Source organism: Mastomys coucha, unplaced genomic scaffold, assembly GCF_008632895.1.
Source record: "Mastomys coucha isolate ucsf_1 unplaced genomic scaffold, UCSF_Mcou_1 pScaffold9, whole genome shotgun sequence".
Classification (NCBI taxonomy): domain Eukaryota; kingdom Metazoa; phylum Chordata; class Mammalia; order Rodentia; family Muridae; genus Mastomys; species Mastomys coucha.
The window spans coordinates 21,077,227-21,095,375 of NW_022196915.1; the positions used below are offsets into that span (position 1 = coordinate 21,077,227).

The window sequence follows — 18,149 nt, forward strand, 5'->3', positions numbered from 1 at the left end:
ATCTAGGTGCTAGCCTAGAATTTGCTATATAACAGAGGGTGACCTTGAACTTCTGATCCTGATCTCCCTGCCTCCACCTCCTGAGTGTTGGAATTAGAGGCTTGTGCCACCATTCCTGATTTTATGTGGTGCTGGTATTGAACTCAAGACTCCATGCATGCTAGCACTCTACTAACTGAGCTCCGTCCTTCCTTTGGGAGTGTATGCATGTATTTGTATGTGTGCATAGCTGTGTACACATACATGTATTATACATGCACATGGAAGCCTAAGGTCCACATCAAGTGTCTTCCTCAATTCTTCTAACCTATTGAAGAGTCTCTCCTTGAAGCTCATGCTCACTAATTAGATGGGATTGGTTGGCTAGCAAGCTCCAGATGTCCTCTTTGCCTACCCAGAGCTGGATTCCAGGTATGCGCCAGTGTGTCTGGCTTTTTATATATGCTTGGCAGCCTAGCTCAGGTCACATGCTTATGTGGCAAGTCCTTTACAGATCTAGCCCCCAGGGCCCCCCCTCTTTTTTTTGAGGTAAGGTTTCTCTGTATAGCCCTGGCTGTTCTGGAACTCACTTTCTAGACCTAACTGGCCTCAAACTCAGAAATCTGTCTGTCTCTGTCTCCCAAGATTAAAGGCATGTGCCACCACTGCCCGGTGGTTTGGTCTTTCTTTTTCAGGTCTTGCTGTGTAGCCCAGGATGCCCAGAAACTTGTAATCCTCCTCCTTCACTTCCTCAGATACTGGGACCGTAGGCATGTATCACCATGCCTCTCACAATTTTATTTATTTATTTAAAATTTCAATTTTTTTTTAGATACACATACTCCTACGCAGCAGGCAGAAAACAATAGGCAGTGGCCCATAAAACAAAATGTTATTGGAGCACAACTGGACTTGTTTATTTGCGTATCTTCAATGACTGTTTTTATATTACAGTGACAGATTTGAGTAGCTGTGACAGAGTTGGTTCTGACCTGGAAAGCCTAGACTCAGGGCCAGCTTCAAGGGCACTGACCTGAGCATTGCATACAGGGCTCTGCTCTGAGGCCCTACGAGGACTCTGCAATGCTTACACTTGAGACCATCCCTGCAGTTACCAATTTTGTTTTGTTTTGTTTTACAATTGTTGAGTACACTGTTGCTGTCTGCAGGCACACCAGAAGAGGGCATCAGATCCCCATTACAGATGGTTGTGAGCCACCATGTGGTTGCAGGGAATTGAACTCAGGACCTCTAGAAGTGCTCTTAACTGAGCCATCTCTCCAGCCTTGTTTTGTTGTTGTTGTTTTTACAATTTTTAATAATTGTTAAACAAAGAGCTGCAATTTCCCTTCTGCCCTGGGCAGGTCATGCAGTTAGTCTTGTGTGAAATATTGACCATTTGTCTTTTTTAGAGAGAGAGCCTGCTGACCGCTTGCTTTAGTTTACCTCTCTGTGATAATATGCTAATCAAAAACAATTTGGGTGCAGTAAGAAAAGGCTTGTTCGGCTTACAGGTTACAGCCCATCTGTTATAGAATCCACATGCCTTCCCAGTGAGAAGATGAGAGGGAAGCTAAGGCAGGAGCTAAAGCAGAGACCTTGGAGGACACTGCTTACCTTCTGGCTTGCTCAGCTGCCTTTCTTACACAGCCTATGCCCACCTGCCTAGGGATAACGCTACCCATAGTAGTCTGGTATCTCTTACAGAATTAGCCACAGGCCAATTTTTTGTTTTGGTTTTTAGAGACAGGGTTTCTCTGCTGTCCTGGAACTCACTCTGTAGACCAGGCTGGTCTCGAACTCAGAAATCAATCTGCCTGCCTCTGCCTCCCAAGTGCTGGGATTAAAGGCGTGCACCACCACTGCCTGGCTTTTTTTTTTTTTTCCTCCAGGATATTTCTAGCCATGTGACTGTGACTGCACTACTTGATGTGAGTCTTGAAATAAACTATGAATCATTTTTTCCTCTGCATGCATTTAGCTTTCTCTAGAGTAAAACATTGTCTTTTTTTTTTTTTTTAAATATTTTTCTCTGCTTGGCTTTCTTGTTTTGCCGCTGTTTAAAAGCTCAAACCATTTGTCCACTCATCTGCTGCTCAACCAACCATGTGTTCTTGCTGAAGACACTCCCAGAGCTGCCCTGCAGGCTACCCTCTGGACTACTGCATTGACCACCATTGCCCTGAGGCTTGTGTCTGCATATATATCTGTGTATGGTATGTGTGCCTTGTACAAGTCTGCAGAGGCCAGCAGAAAGGGAACTGGAGGTACAGATGGTTGTGAGATGCCATGTGGATGTGGGGAATTGAATCCAGACCCTCTAGCAGAGCAGCCACTTCTATTTATTTATTTGTTTATTTATTTATTATTTTAAAAGATTTATTATATGTAAGTACACTGTAGCTGTCTTCAGACAGCCCAGAAGAGGGTGTCAGATCTCATTATGGATGGTTGTGAGCCACCATGTGGTTGCTGGGACTTGAACTTAGGACCTTTGGAAGAGCAGTCAGTGCTCTTAACCACTGAGCCATCTCTCCAGCCCCTTATTTATTCATTCATTCATTCATTCATTCATTCATTCATTCATCCATTTTTCATGCATTACATCCTAACTGAATTTTCCCCTCCCTCCCTCTCTCCCTCCCTCCCTTCCTCCCTCCCTCCCACTCTTCCCAGCCCTCCCACCTTGCCTCTCCCCTAGATTCACTTCTCATTTCCCTTTAAATCAAGAGTGGGCCTCCAAGGGATATCAACCAAACATGGCATAGCAAGTTACAATAAGACTAGGCACAAACCCTGTTATCAAGACTGGAATAGGCAACCCAGTAGGAGGAAAAGGGTCCCCATAGTGAGAGAACCCTCCATTCCCACAACTGGGAGTCCCACAAGAACACCAAGCTACACAATCGCCACGGATCACCCCAGTTGGGTATGGTGGTCCCTGGAATAAGGGTCCTCAGAGCTAGGTGGGCAAGGATTCGATGGTGACAAACAGAAACAAACACAGAAGCAGTTTGAATCTGAGTATATTTTGCAGCTCTCAAGCAGGGGATTTTATACATTAAAAAAACAAACATTACAACTCTTAGAAACTGTATCCAGCAAAACAATCACAAATACCAACAAAAACCATTTGGCATAGTAAAGCACAAAAATCACCCAAGCATTACAACTCTGAAACCTTGTATTCAAACAGAACAGGTAACATCGTTATTAATATAAATCATCAAAATATAACAATTCTAAAAGGATCTATTCAGTGGGGCAGTTGTCCAAGGCTAGTGGCATATTTCCAAGAACAGGTTAATAAATCTTTTTGGTCAGTGCTCTTAACCGCTGTGCTAACTCTCCAGCCCCATATGGTCAATTTATTATCTAACATCTAATGCCTGATTTTTTATAAATCTTCAACGCATAAATTTAAAACATTTTAATTCTTTCTAACTAAGGCTTTCTTTGCCATATACCAAAACCTACCTCCAATGACACACGTGTAGTCATATGAAACTTTATTGTTGGGAAAGTTTTTATCTATCATAATAGTTTTGTAAATGATTTAAAAAGTAAAGTATTGGTTTTCCCAGAGATAAGGTCACGTTAGTGACCCCATCTTAAGGGATGGTTTCTTACCCATTATTCTTGCTTAAGATCCTGGCCTATGCTACCGGGAACATGTAAGTAAGAAAAGGAGTAAGAGAAAACAAAACAGATAGATTGCCATGGGAACTACGGCTCAATAATTTTTCTCAAGCGAAGAGTTCCACAACCGGTTCTAGGAGGCCTCCCCCTTTTGAGGTCAATCACCTCAGTCTGTGGAACTTGTCACACAGATCCTAATATGTACATAGAATTCTAGATTAGCAATTATTTTCTGCATATATGTATATGATATATATGTGTATGTGTATATGTATATACATTGGGGTTTCTTTTTTTATTATTTATTTATTTATTTATTTATTTATTTATTATATGTAGGTACACTGTAGCTGTCTTCAGACACCCACCAGAAGAGGGTGTCAGATCTCATTACAGATGGTTGTGAACCACCATGTGGTTGCTGGGATTTGAACTCAGGACCTTTGGAAGAGCAGTCAGTGCGCTTACCCTCTGAGCCATCTCACCAGCCCTATATCTGGGTTTTCAAGACAGGGTTTTCAACCCACAACCATAACATATATGCAGAAGACCTAGGTCAGACCCATACAGGGCCCATGATTGTGGCCTCAGTCTCTATGAGCCCCCTATGATCCCTGCTTAGTTAATTCTGTGGGCTGTATTCACTTGGTGTCCTTCTCCTGCTCTTCCGTGGTCCTTCCTTGGCTCTGCCTAGGGTTTGTCTGTGGGTCTTTGCATTAGTTGCTGGATGAAGGCTTTCTGATGACACTAGGGCTAGACACTTGATCTGAGTGTAGCAGAAGATCATTAGGAATCATTTCATTGACTTTTTTTCCCAGTCATGTTTGGTTCTTTCCTAGATCTCTGGGCTATCCAGCCTCTATGGCCATCCAGGCAATGTCAGGTATGGGTTTCCTTTCCCTGTGGGGTCCTCAAGTTGGACCAGCCATTGGTTGGCTACTCCCATAAGTTCTGCTCCACCCTTACCCAGCACACATTCGAGGCAGGACAGATTGTAGGTGGAAGGTTTTGTGGCTAGCTTGATGTCCCAGTCCCATTTCTGGGAACCGTGGCTGGTTGTAAAGATGGTTTGTTCAGGGCCCACCTCCCCCATTACTAACAGTCTTTGTTAGGTTCACTCTTGTAGATCCCAGGGAGTTGCCAGATCCACACATCCTCAAACACTCCCCCTCAATTCCAGTTATGTCTCCCAGTACTCTTCCCCCTCCACCATCCCCACCTGCCCCAGTCTACCTGTAAAATCTACTGTTTCCCCTTCCAGGGAGATCCATTCATTCCCCTTTTACCCCTCCTTGTTACTTAGCCTCCCTGGGTCTGTGGATTATAGCATGATTATCCTTTATTTAACAACTAATGTCCACATATAAGTGAGTATGTACCATGTTTGTCTTTCTGGATCTGGGTTACCTTACTCAGGATGGTTTTTTCCTAATCCCATCCATTTGCCTATAAATTTCATGATGCCATTTTTTAAAACAGCTGAAGTAATACTCTATTGTGTAAATGTACCACTATTTTTAATCTATTCTTCTGTTGGAGGACGTCTAGGTTGTCTCCAGTTTCTGGATATTATGAATATAGCAGCAGTGAACATGGTTGAGCAAGTGTCCTTATGGTAGGGTGGATTGTCCTTTGGGTATATGCCCAAGAATAGTATCTCAGGTCTTGAGATTGATCAATTTCCAATTTTCTGAGGAATTGTCAAATTGATTTTCATAGTGGCTGTTTAAGTTTGTACTTTTACCAGCAATGGAGTAATATTTCCCTTGCAGCCAGTTCTCCTAACCACCAAGCCATCTCTCAAGAGACAGAATCTTGATATATAGCTAAGCCTGCCTTTGAAGTCACTATGTAGTTCAGGGTAGCCTGGAACTCAAAATTCTACTGTCTCAGACTCCCAAGTGCTGGGAGTATAAGTTTTCTCCATCACAACTGGCTGATTTGTTGTCAGGCATTGGTGGATTTCCTGTGTCTCAGAGGCACTCAATTCTAGGCTGTGCCTTGGAGTGGCCCAGAGACTTGTAGAATGCTAACACACCGACCCAGACTTGGGGTCTCCTGACACTGATCTGGGGTTGGGCTTACAGAGTTCTTTTCTTGATGCTCAGGATTGAATCTCTGACATGCTCAGCGCATGCTCTACCATCAAAATGTACCTTCAACCCACAAGGGGCTTTTGCCTTTAAAAAGCCACAGATGGTTTCTGATGCACAGGCAAGGGTTTGAATCATCTTATATGTAATCTCCTGCTAAACAGGACACGGAGAAACAGGCCAGACATCTCATCTGTCTGATAGACTGATTGATTTGGTTGTTTGGTTGGTCTTGAGATGAGGTCTCAAACTGTGGCTCAGGCTGCCCTTGAACTCTGAGGTCAAGCAACCCTTCCACCTTGCCATGCTAAGTTGATGACCCGTTTGAAAGTTGCTTTGTTTGAAAACATGTCTATTCTGTATCCTTCTGTTGACTGACAGAAAATGTGTACATAGAATTCTAGGTTAGCAATTATTTTCTGCATATATGTATATGATGTATATGTGTATGTGCATATGTATTTGGGTTTTCAAGACATGGTTTCTCTGTGTAGCCCTGGCTGTCCTGGAACTCTCTTTGTAGACCAGGATGGCCTTAAAGTCACAGAGATCTGTCTGCTTCTGTCTCCCTAGAGCTGGGATTAAAGATGTATACCACCACAGCCTGACTTTCTGCCAATATTTTTAATGTAATTTTCACTGTTTCTTCTTTTCCCAGGGATATTGAGACTCAAGGACTCTGTCTCTGTCTCTCTTTCTCTCTCTCTCAGTATATGTGTGGTGGTTTTCTTTATAACATTTTAAAATTTTTACAATGCTGAGCTTTTATGTGAGTTTATTTCTATCTTATTGCTGGTACTTGCTGGGCCTTTTGAATCTGAAAACTTAAGTCTTTCATCTCTGGAACACACTCAAACAACATGCACACACGCAAAATCTCATCAGACTTCTTTTGCTCTGTTATCCTTGTCATTACACACACACACACACACACACGTAAGCACATACACGTGCACATGTACACACAGGCACATAAGCACACATGCATACAGCACACACATGCACACGCACACACAATGTCATCAGGCTTTTCCCTTTGTTCCGTCATCCCTGTCATTTAGATGTTGGGACTGGGACTGCTGCTCTTTCTTCTCATGTTCCAAATCCACTCGCTTTCCCTGTCTTCTTGCTGTTTGTTTGCTTTTGTTATTTATTTATATGTATGAGTGTTTTGTCTGCATGTACCTCTGTGCACCAAATGGATGCTGAGTGCTCATGGGCATCAGAGGAACTGGAGTTAGAGGTGTTTGTGAGCCTCCATGTAGGTGCTAGGAATGGAACCAGAGTCCTCTGCCAGAGCAGCAAGTGCTGTTAACTGCTGAGCCACCTTTTTGGCTTATTTATTTTGTTTCGGAAGTAGAATCTCATTGTGTGTCATTGTGTGTGTGTGTGTGTGTGTGTGTATTTATGTATGTATGTATTTTTGGAAACAGGATCTCATATAGCCCAGGCTAGCCTAAAACTGATTGTATAGGTGATGTTGATGTTGGCCCCCTGATCCTCCTGCTTCCGCCACTTAAACTGCTGGGATGACAGGCCTGAGCCACCAAGCTGTTTTTATTTGTGCTGGGAACGTCTCCAGTCTTTCCTGTCTGCTAGGCAAGCACTCTGCCAGCTACACTATGTCCCCAGCCTGGTTTGGTTTTGTTTTTCTGCTTTTTATTTTTTTTTTCTTTTTCCATTTCTGATGTAGGCCTTTCATTTTCAAGAGTTCTCTTTGTTCTCTGGAATACCCTGCTAACCCTTACATTTCCTCCAACCCCTCACGTACTCCCTGTCTGTGTCTTCCGTGTAGCAACTTCTCTTACATCCCTGGAAACACTAGTGACAATTTGGAGCTGGTATTCATTCTTCATGGACAGTTGTGGTCTGCTCCCATTGTCGGTTTCGACCTCCTGTTGATCTGTTCTGTTTCTCCAAGCTGCATCTTGGTCCAATTTCTTTGGTTCGTAACAGATTTTTCTCAGGGGTCAGCCTCAGAGGTCTTGCTGTACCTTTCTGAGCTGTTTTGATGTAGGAGGCTCCCGTGAGTGATGTCAGCATCTTCAGGTCTCATTTGCTGGGACCAGGTAGTTTTCCTGCTCCCCAGAAGGTAAAGGCAGGCTTGTCAGGCTTCTAGGAGCCTGATGGGGTAGGGTGGGACTGAGTGAGTGTGGGCAGGAGGGGGTGTGTCTCAGGATCACAATGGATGTGGTCACACAATGATCATTAAGTCTGTCCTTCCACCCCTCCCAACAGTATCTTTAATGGTGCCTAATGGCCCCAGGGCAAAGAGCAGCTTTAGAAATGAAATTCCAATTCCAACAAGCCACCCAATCAGAAAAGCCCCTGAGCCTTGCTCTCTGATGCCTACAGACATGGCCACTTCCTCTATGTCCCCCCACAAATTTCTCTTCTAGACCCTAAAACCTCTACCCTAGACCATCCACATCTTATTAACTCTTATTGTTTCTGGAGCCTGGGACCAGAATGCCTCTGTGATATTTTTTCCATGTTTGAAACCTCTCTCTGCTTTCCCCATGATCTCAAGAAATGACCTGGTTCTTCCTCTGTTACCCATGTCTCTCGAGCACAGCTTCCAGTTCCCTTGGCTCCATCTGCAGTCTCTTTCAACTTCCACAGCCCTGTCCAAACTCCCAGCTCCCTGTCTGACTTGCTCTTTATACACATAATCAAACCTTTTATAGGTCTTAGCCACATCCCTTCTTCTGAGATTGCCTGTTCTCCTTGGGACCCTTAAGGAAAAGGTTGCATCACCATGGCGCACCACAGCAAGTGCTGAGCTTGAATCCGGTAACTGGTACCCAAGAGGTGCTGAATTGCCACTTACATCTCTGGATGCTTTGAGCCTTGCATTGAATCCAGGTAGCCGGCGCCCAGCCCAGTGAGCATGTTTCCCATCCCAGAGGCTACAGTGTATACTGGCAAGGGGTAAAAGCGGAGAGGCTGCCTTGGAAGTGTTGGGCACACCTAGTGTGCTCTGCAGGACCACTAAGTAGCGGCCTTTCCCAGAGAAGAGGTTCTTCCACCCAGCCATCTTCTTTCTCTCAAAACTGCTGGAAAGCCAACTGCCCAGGAGGCAGATCCAGGGAGTAGCAGCCATAGGCATATTCTGGTGAGAAAAGATGGGAGTAGAATTGGGCAGCTGCCAGGATAGGGCACAACATGCTATCGGAGTACTCAGTACTCCACCCACTTAGACACGGGCATCAGCAACTGTAGATGGGGAAATAAGAACTCCTTAAGTGATCACTCAAGGTCCCACAGCCACAAAACACAGATTCAGACCTAAGGCTCCCCAAGCCCCAGCTGCACCGTTATGCCCCCCTGTTGTCAAGGGACCAGTGAGAAGCCCCCCTGCTTGCAGGGAGCTGTGGCATTCTTCCACTGGCCCTGAAGAGGCTTTGGGAAGACAATGGGTCAGGGCTTTTTTGAGTGGCTTTGTAGAGCTTTAGGAATTAAGACAAGAGCTGCCTTCTCTGGCATTTAATGGTTTCAAGAATCTCAGAGCTGGGCAGAGCAGGAGACAAGGTAAGGTATCCCTAGACCTCTGAGAAGGACCAGGCGAGGCTCAGCAATCTTCTACTATGGCTTCTTTTCCAGGAACTGGTGTCCCTACCAGAAATCCAGGCTGGTCACCTTTGTAGCTGCTTGCAAAACAGAGAAATTCCTGGTCCATTCACCACAGCCGTGTCCACAGGGCGCTGCTGACTGCCAGAGAGTCAAAGTCATGTGAGTAGTGTGGACAGGCCATTTTCCAAGTCCAGTGGGCCTTCCAGAGGTGCTGAGCTCCTGCCTTCTTCCTCAGGTATCGAGTGGCCCAGAAGCCAGTGTACCAGGTCCAGCAGAAGGTGCTGATCTCTATGGATTGGAGGTGCTGCCCAGGGTTCCAGGGACCAGACTGCCAGGACCACAGTAAGGCTCCCCAAGGCTTAACCCCTGAATCCAGAAACTATGACTTCTGGGCTTACCACACCATGCTTCCTTCTGCAGATCCCACAGCAAACCCTGAGCCCACAGAGCCAAGTGGCAAACTCCAGGAGACTTGGGACTCACTGGATGGCTTTGAACTTGGTATGTTGCCTTTCTGGAAGGACAGAGTTCATGTGCTTAGTTCTTCCTTCTCTGATGGGCTATACCATCTCTGGAAAATGTTGCCCTTACAATCAGCATGGGTTTCCTTGTGGCCCTGCCCTCTGCAGCCCTATTCCCAGGGCCCTTAGCCTACTGCCTGGGGCTGATACCTGTCCCTTTTACTGACCCTGTTTTTCTTGGAGAGCTGACTTTGCCAGGTGACTTTCTTGCTCCTTGACCCTTACAAGTTCTCAGGCCTGGAGGAAGCTTTTCCATTCTCTTGTAATGCCCCCCACCCCGCAGGCCAAAATAAAACACCCACTGGGGCCTTAGAAGTCATTTTGCCGCTGGTCTCTGTCAACACAAAGGAGTTACCCTTTATGAAATGATTTTAAGGGTAGGTTAGGGAATGGATTTTATTATGTGATCTATTGGTTAGAGCTGTCAGGACTGAAATCGTGGCTAAGGAAAGAAACGAGGTGATTGATTAGTCATGTCTGCTAGGAGTATGGGAGGAAAAGCGATAGCTCAGAGATCTGTATTTGCCCGTCGTAGAAGGTTCTGGTTCAGGAGGGGCCAACATACTTTCCTTATTCTGAGTCCCAAGTTTTTTCCTGACCTCATTATAGGCCCAGGCCTTGTGAGTTGGCCTTTAACACTTTCATCCAATGTGTTTTCAGGTCACCCTGTCACAGAGTTTAATGAGATTAAGGTGCCACAGGAACAACAGGAACACCTGCTTCAAAATCTCCAGAATGATGCCCAGTCGGTAGAAGATGGCTTCCCAGGCCCTTGGGAGGCCCCATCCAGCAACCTCACAGATGAGACGACAGAAGCCAATCTAACAGAATTCGGTGAGTAGTGGTCCCCAATAAGGCCTAGACTTCAGAGGCCCTAACTCTCCTAGCCTGGGGAGGGGTGTCTGCTGCAGCAGGCTTGTGTGAACATGGTATCTGTTGCAGAATTTCCTGGCAGGACATCAAAGCATCTGCTGCAGCCCCATATCGATGCATTCCTGAAAGCACACTTCAGTCCCATCTGGAAGAGCTTCAACGACAGCTTGCACAGCCTCTCCCAGGCCATCAGAAACTTGTCTCTTGATGTGGAGGCCAATCACCAGGCCATCAAGATGATCCAGGAGGGCACTGTGGCTAGGGCTGACTTCCAAGAGCTTGGTGCCAAGTTTGAGGCCAAGGTCCAGCAGAATAGCCAGAGACTGGGCCAACTGTGGCAGGATGTGGAGGACCAGCTGCATGCCCAGCGCCGTTCGGTGCATCATGCCCTCTCTGAGGTCCAGGCTGAGGTGAGCACCAAGTTAAAGCAGCTTGTTAAAGCTCAGGAACTTCCAGGGACTAATGGCAGCCTGATGGTGGCATCTGCAGCAGCGGCAGCAAGGCCAGAGCCAGAGAGCCTACAGGCCAGACTAGGGCAGCTGCAGAGAAACCTCTCTGCTCTGCACATGGTCACTAACCAGAGAGAGGAGGAGTTGCAGGGCACCCTCAAGAACATGGACAGTGTCCTGAAGCAGCATGCAGATGAGATCAAGGAGCTCTATTCTGAATCTGATGATACCTTCGACCAGATCAGCAAGGTAGAGAGGCAGGTGGAGGAGCTGCTGGTGAACCACACCGGGCTTCGAGAGCTACGGGTGATCTTAATGGAAAAATCCCTGATCATGGAGGAGAACAAAGAGGAGATGGAGCGGCAACTATTGGAACTCAACCTCACTCTGCAGCATCTGCAGGCGGGTCATGCAGACCTCATCAAGTATGTCAAAGACTGCAACTGTCAAAGGGTCTACTCTGACATGGACATCGTCCAGGAGGGCCACGGGGATGCCATGCACACCCTAGAAGAGACCCAAGTGAGCCTGGACGAACAGCACCAGCTAGACGGTTCTTCTTTGCAAGCCCTGCAAAGCACTGTAGATGCCATGTCTTCAGCGATGGACGCCTACAGAGGAGAGGGTGAACGGGCCCGAGCTGAGAGGGCACGAATGCGGAGCCAGCTGCGGGCTCTGGACCACGCTGTGGAAGCGCTGAAGACTGCAGCGAATGGGACCAGAAAAGAGATACGCCTACTGCATAGCTCCTTCACAGCCCTGCTGGAGGATGCTTTGCGACATCAGGCCGTGCTGGCTGCACTATTCGGGGAGGAGATGATAGACGAGATGTCGGAGGAGGCCCCTCACCCTCTGCCGCTGAATTATGAGCAGATCCGCCTGGCCCTGCAGGACGCTGCCAGCGGGCTGCAGGAACAGGCAGTTGGTTGGGAGGATTTGGCCACTCGGGTGGAAGCATTGGAGAAGGCCGCAGGTGGCTTTGTGGAGCAGCACCCACAGTTGGCAGAGGGACTTGAGCCTAGCCACGACTCTGGGAGAGATGAGGAAGCCATGGCTTTGGCAGACCTGGAGCAGGAGATTCAGCGCCTGAGTTCTGATGTCAAGCAGATTGGACAGTGCTGTGAGGCCTCCTGGGCTGCCTCCCTCAATGGCTCCCTTGAAGATCTACACCGCATGCTCTTTGACACCCAGCACAGCCTGAGACAGCACCAGCAGCTCTTCCACGGCCTCTTCCAGAACTTTCAAGGGCTGGTGGCAAGCAACGTCAGCCTAGACCTGGGTAAGCTGCAGGCCATGTTGAGTAAGAAAGATAAGAAGCAACAGAAAGGCCCAGGAGAATCCCGGAAGAGGGATAAGAAGCAAGTGGTGATGTCTGCAGATGCACAAGCCAAAGGTCTGGAGCTCTGGGAGGCAGGTGAGTGCTTGGGCCCTGAAGACTGACTCTATGAATCTAGGACAGGGCAATCTGCCAACTCAGATGCTCCTTTCTCCTACTGGAGAGTGGGCACAGGATCATTGGTCACCACTACTACCTTCAGGGCTATGGGCCTCCTATGCTACCTGGAATACAGGGAAGTATAAATCCCAAGAATCAGTCGTAATTCCAGAGCCCAGGAGTTGGCCGAGGCCCTAGCTGTGGAGCAGAGTGGAATGTCTCAACTTTCCACTCACCCAAATCCCAATCAGCTTGCCCTGCACTCTAGGGACAGAGGATTGGAGCAGGGGGGTCAAGTGCCATGGCAGCACCCCACAGGGGAAAGGCCTTCTTGCTAAAGGAAGGAGTCCTCTTGGTAAGTGCAGTTGGCAGTGGCCGTGCTCTTCTGGACATTTCCTGGGCTTTACCATGACTTAGCCTTAGCTACTCAATCATGCATTCATTATCATCATATTTTACCTGAGTCTCAAGCCCTAGAAATAACCTAACCCAACCAGTGAGCAGCAGAGAGATGCTGCCTCTCAGCGGCAGCAAGCCCCCGGGAGGCGGATCCTGGAGGACCCCAACCTACACATAAGAGTTGTAAAATCCGACAGCCTCACTCCCCCCACAACCCCCTTGCACAGGCTTAACATGCAGGAACCCAAGCAGCTCCCCCACCTCCCCTAGCATTTCCAGAGAGCTGCATGTCCTTACACTAACTCCTGCATCTCTTTTCTTCTTGCGAGTGGTGCAAACCCCATCATGCAAACCCCGTCACGCCTTTCACCATTTGCCTATAAGATTTGGCGTCTGTTTACTCCTGCAATATTTCTTTCCTTCTTTCTATTTTCTTATTTATTTTTAAAGATTTATTTATTTATTATAAGTAGGTACACTGTAGCTGTCTTCAGACACTCCAGAAGAGGGCATCATCTCGTTACAGATGGTTGTGAGCCACCATGTGCTTGCTGGGATTTGAACTCAGGACCTTTGGAAGAGCAGTCAGTGCTCTTAACCACTGAGCCATCTCTCCAGACCCTTTTTCTTTCTTTCTTTCTTCTTCTTTTTTTAAAAAACATTTATTTATTTATTTATTTTATGTATGTGAGTACACTGTAGCTGTTTCCAGACACACCAGAAGAGGGCATCAGATCTCATTACAGATAGTTGTGAGTCACCGTGTGGTTGCTGGGAATTGAACTCAAGACCTCTGGAAGAGCAGTCAGTGCTCCTAGCTGCCGAGCCATTTCTCCAGCCTGCAATAATTCTTTACTTTCGAAAATATTTTCCCCTTTAAAAACTCTTTTCTTGTAAGAAGGTCACAGAGCTTAGCTTGACTTTGAGCCCTGCAGAGAAATGCACCCTTAGTTTACACAGCTCTTTTATCTTCTGAAGCCCATAGTCTTCCTTCCCCTAGGGCAGTGGACTCCCATATGCAGGCAGGCCGAAAGAACATGAATCACCAACAGAGGGTGCTGTAGAGCAGCCTCCGTTTCACCAAGGCAAGAGCTCCATCTGCTGGGTGCTTCTGGGACTGAAGCACCAGACCTCAGTTTTTACAGGGGCAATAACAGAAGTTACTCAGACAATTCTTACTAAATCTGCCAGATACAGAGAGAAGCAACATTTTGTTATTCCCGAGGCTGTATCTGGATGTGGAGGCAAAAAAATGCACTTAAGTTACTAATTGCTTTGCAGACTTCTCTAAGACCTTGGTTCCATTTTTCCTGAGAAGTGCGGGTAGCACATACATGTGTACACACAGGTACACACAAGACACGCAACATTTCACGCGCGCGTGAAATGATGAAGGAACTACCAAGAGGATCCTCCTAGGGTTGGCCTTGTTTTCTGGACTCCAGTAAGGTCCACTCTTCTGGCCCCTGCCCTAGCTGTCAGTCGTCCCCCCACCCCCATTCCCGCCCCCTTCCTAAATAGATATAGCAGCTCATGCCCTTCCTCATCGTTGGAGGGAAGGTGTTTCTCTGCCTCTGGTTTCAGCAGGACTGTGCTCCTAGTGTTGGAAGAAGAGCTTCTGCAAGTGAGAGGAAGGCTAGACGAGCACTCCACATCAAGTGTCAAGATTTGCTTGTGTGGTCAGGATCAGCAAACTTTCCCTTTATAAGCTCCAGTTCGCCCATATGAAATGCCAGGGCTCTGTGCAACACTTTGGAAACTATATTAACATGACTAACCAGAGCTGGAGAGATGGATTAGCAGTTAGGGGCACTGGCTGCTCTTCCAGAGGACCTGGGATTAGTTCTTAGCATTCACATGGCAGATCACAACCATCTACAAATTCAGTTCCAGGGGATCTGGTGACCCTTTCTGGTATCTGTGGGCGGGCACTACCCATGAATGTGGTACACAGACATACATGCAGGCAAAATGTCCATACACATAAAATAGTAATTAGAAAAATTTAGATTTTTCTATAAATAATTAAAATTTTAAATTTAAGCCTCCCCCTTGCTCAGAAAAGGCTTTATTCACTGTGCAGCTCAGATTCACTTCAAAAGCAAGATTTTACTGCCTCTGTCTCCTTAGTTAGAATTACAAGCATGAGCTATTGTGTCTGGCTTCAAGAGTTTTTTCAGTCCTTCTTCTTTATGGTCTTGTGCCCACATCTGGTCAAAACCGCCATTCCCATTCCCAGTTATTTCCCAGTACTAACATTATTCTGAGGATAGGTACTATTCTCTTTCCCACCAGCTGTCTCAAGATTCCTAGCAGGTAGGCGCTGGGGATATGACTTAGTGGAGGACACATGTCTAGCCCTGCGTTCCACCCCTAGCACTGATGTGGAAGGAGCAATCCTTGGCAGGTAGCAGACATCTAGGAGTTGGATATCCAGGTTTCCAGCACAGCCCACCAACGCTTGGGTAGTCAGAGACACTTATTGCTAGAGTTGAGAGGATCAAAGGAAAAGGGGCTTTGTTGAGGATCAAAGGAGAAAATCCATTTGCCAGTCAGCCAGCAGCTCTGTATTTCCCTTCCTGTCTCACTCTCTGAAATCACACCGACAGTCTAAGACAAACACCTTTGGGATGTGACAGTATCTAGAAATAGTATCCTGCTTCTCATGCAATTAAGGTGAAGAAGGGAGAGTTTGCAAGTGAATGGATAACTGAGTATTTCCTCCACCTCAGGCTCCCCTGTGGCTTTCTATGCCAGTTCTTCAGAAGTGGCCACTGCTCTGCAGATGGTGAAGTTCAACACCACATCCATCAATGTGGGCAGCAGCTACTTTCCCGAACATGGCTACTTCAGAGCTCCCAAACGTGGCGTTTACTTGTTTGCAGTGAGCATTACATTTGGCCCAGGCCCAGGAATGGGGCAGCTGGTATTTGAAGGTCATCACCGGGTTCCAGTCTACAGTACGGAACAGAGGGGTGGGAGCACAGCCACTACTTTTGCTATGGCAGAGCTGCAAAAGGGTGAGAGAGTGTGGTTTGAGTTAATCCAAGGGACAGTCACAAAGGGGAGCCAACCAGGCACTGCATTTGGGGGCTTCTTAATGTTCAAGACCTGAACCCTGGGCTCAGCTCAGCTTGTATTAGACATGGTAGGTTTGCCTGCTGCTCTTAGACTGAGCCTCTGGCCAGCAATGGCTGGAGAACATCTAGTGGCCTAGCACTTCCCTGGACACCTTCTGCAAAGCCCCTGTGGTAAGCAGCATGTACCTTCTTCTGGACACACAGGTTGGGGAGACCAGAATGCTGCTCCCTAGACTGGGCCCGTGCCTGGAGTGGGAGCTGGGCTTCCCATGGCTTCCCCAGTGGCACGGCTTGGCTGGGCTCTGAGACACTCCCTCAATTTCTCCTGTGGTTGGAAACTCCTATACACTTAAGCCTTTTTCTGTTTCCTCTTTCCTGTGTTAGAAAGTCATTGTTTCTCAGAAGGAATGTTTACAGTTTTGACATGCAAAAATGTACCAGATTCTCTTTCCAATGTCTTAAAAAACTTGAAGAAAAAAAAAAATCTTCATTTTTCCTCCTGCAACTGGAAACAAGTCTCCAATTACTACAGAAAAACTAATCAAAAACAGTTTTTTGGGGCTGGAGAGATGGCTCAGCAGGTTAAGAGCTCTTCCCAAGCGGTTAAGACTGCTCTTCCAGAGGTCCTGAGTTCAATTCCCAGCAACCACATGATGGCTCACAACCTTCTGTAATGAGATCAGATGCCCTCTTCTGGTGTGTCTGAAGACAGCAACAGTGTACTCACATAAAGTAAATAAATCTTTAAAAACAAAACAAACAAACAAACCAGTCTTTCTAGTTTCAGAAGGGAGCTAACACCTGGTTGAATTAGCTATGGGTATATGGAGCAAGCATGAAGATCAGAAGTTCAGAGCTATCCTCAGCTTCATAACAAGTTCAAGGCTAGCCTGGGATATGGGAGACCCTGTCTCAAAACAACAAAAGATGTTTACCCTCAGCCACCCTTTATCTGTTTATTTAATTTTAATATCACGCCTCTTTCTCCCTGCTTCACTCTGTAAAGGCCAACATGTCAAACAGGGACAACATTGTGTGTGGCCTTCACCCTTTTTATGCATCTATAAAGACTGTGCCCACTCCACCCCCACTCCCAGCATCTCTAAGGAAGGGAAGGAGGGAAATTAAACCCTACGGGTAGTGATCAACTTTGGAATAAAGTGATACTCTCCAAAGCGCTGCCTTGTTTACTGTTGGAAGGAGAAACATTTGGTGAAGCACTCAGGGAAATGGGACAGAATGAGAATAGAGGAAAAGTGACTCCTCACTCCAGGTGTACTTGACTTCAACTACGAATATTCAGTTCATTCTACATAGACTATCTAGGGGCCTTCTTGCCAGGCAGTGACACAGTCCCTGGACAGGACAGCACAGAAGGGCATTTCTTCTGGCAACATATACACGTGGTTTACAAGTAAGTCTCTAGACCCTACAATCAGCTCAAGAAAGCAGCCACACTGCCATCCGGAAATAAAGTAGGCTTTGGTAGTGCTCAAGTGTTGGTTGGTTGAATATCCTCTTTTCTACCTTCAATGGGATTTGACTGGGTAGTGGGTTGCTAGCAATTCTCATTGCTTGCTAGGGTCCTTAATTCAAATAATTAACCTTCAGAATTTATTTATAAAGCTTTGTGCAGTGTGTTGAGGTATCAGTGTTAGATGGACAGTAAGCCAGAAGGCTCTATCACTGATGGGTGATGATGAGCAATTCTGTTAAGCTCCACTCTAGCTGTAGCGAGATGGTTAAGTAACAGCTCTCATCCAGTGCTCTGGACCGCCCTGATCTTGACCACATCTCTGAATCTTGCTCATCTTAGTAGAGCTCTTCCTGTTAAGACTATTTCTGGACCAGGGTATGTGTGGTTGGGCCATCCCACACCAAAGCCTGGGGTGACCTGTGTGTGGCAGGTCAACCCTGTTGCTGGCAGACCTGGCTATCTTCTTGTGCTCCATGTTGCTGTCACTGGCCAGTCCCTTCTGAGGATTGAGTTGGGAATGTTAGGGTAATGTAATGTAGTCTCATCATTAAAGACTTCCACTCATAATATCTAGCATAGAATACAGTGTGAATCAGTTCCGTCACAACATGGTATGTTGCCAACCCTCACA

At 46.7% G+C, this 18,149-nt stretch overlaps 1 protein-coding gene across 1 annotated transcript in view; it reads left to right on the forward strand.

Moving 5' to 3' along the window:
- Positions 1-17,216, forward strand: part of Mmrn2 (multimerin 2) — a 22,602-nt gene extending 5,386 nt beyond the window's left edge. The window contains exons 2-7 of the mRNA XM_031362122.1: positions 9,315-9,443; positions 9,520-9,626; positions 9,705-9,785; positions 10,466-10,639; positions 10,748-12,541; positions 15,694-17,216. Coding sequence (XP_031217982.1) covers positions 9,315-9,443; positions 9,520-9,626; positions 9,705-9,785; positions 10,466-10,639; positions 10,748-12,541; positions 15,694-16,076 — 2,668 coding nt within the window. The 3' untranslated portion in view covers positions 16,077-17,216. The remainder of the gene's footprint in view (positions 1-9,314; positions 9,444-9,519; positions 9,627-9,704; positions 9,786-10,465; positions 10,640-10,747; positions 12,542-15,693) is intronic.
- Positions 17,217-18,149: the final 933 nt, after the last annotated feature.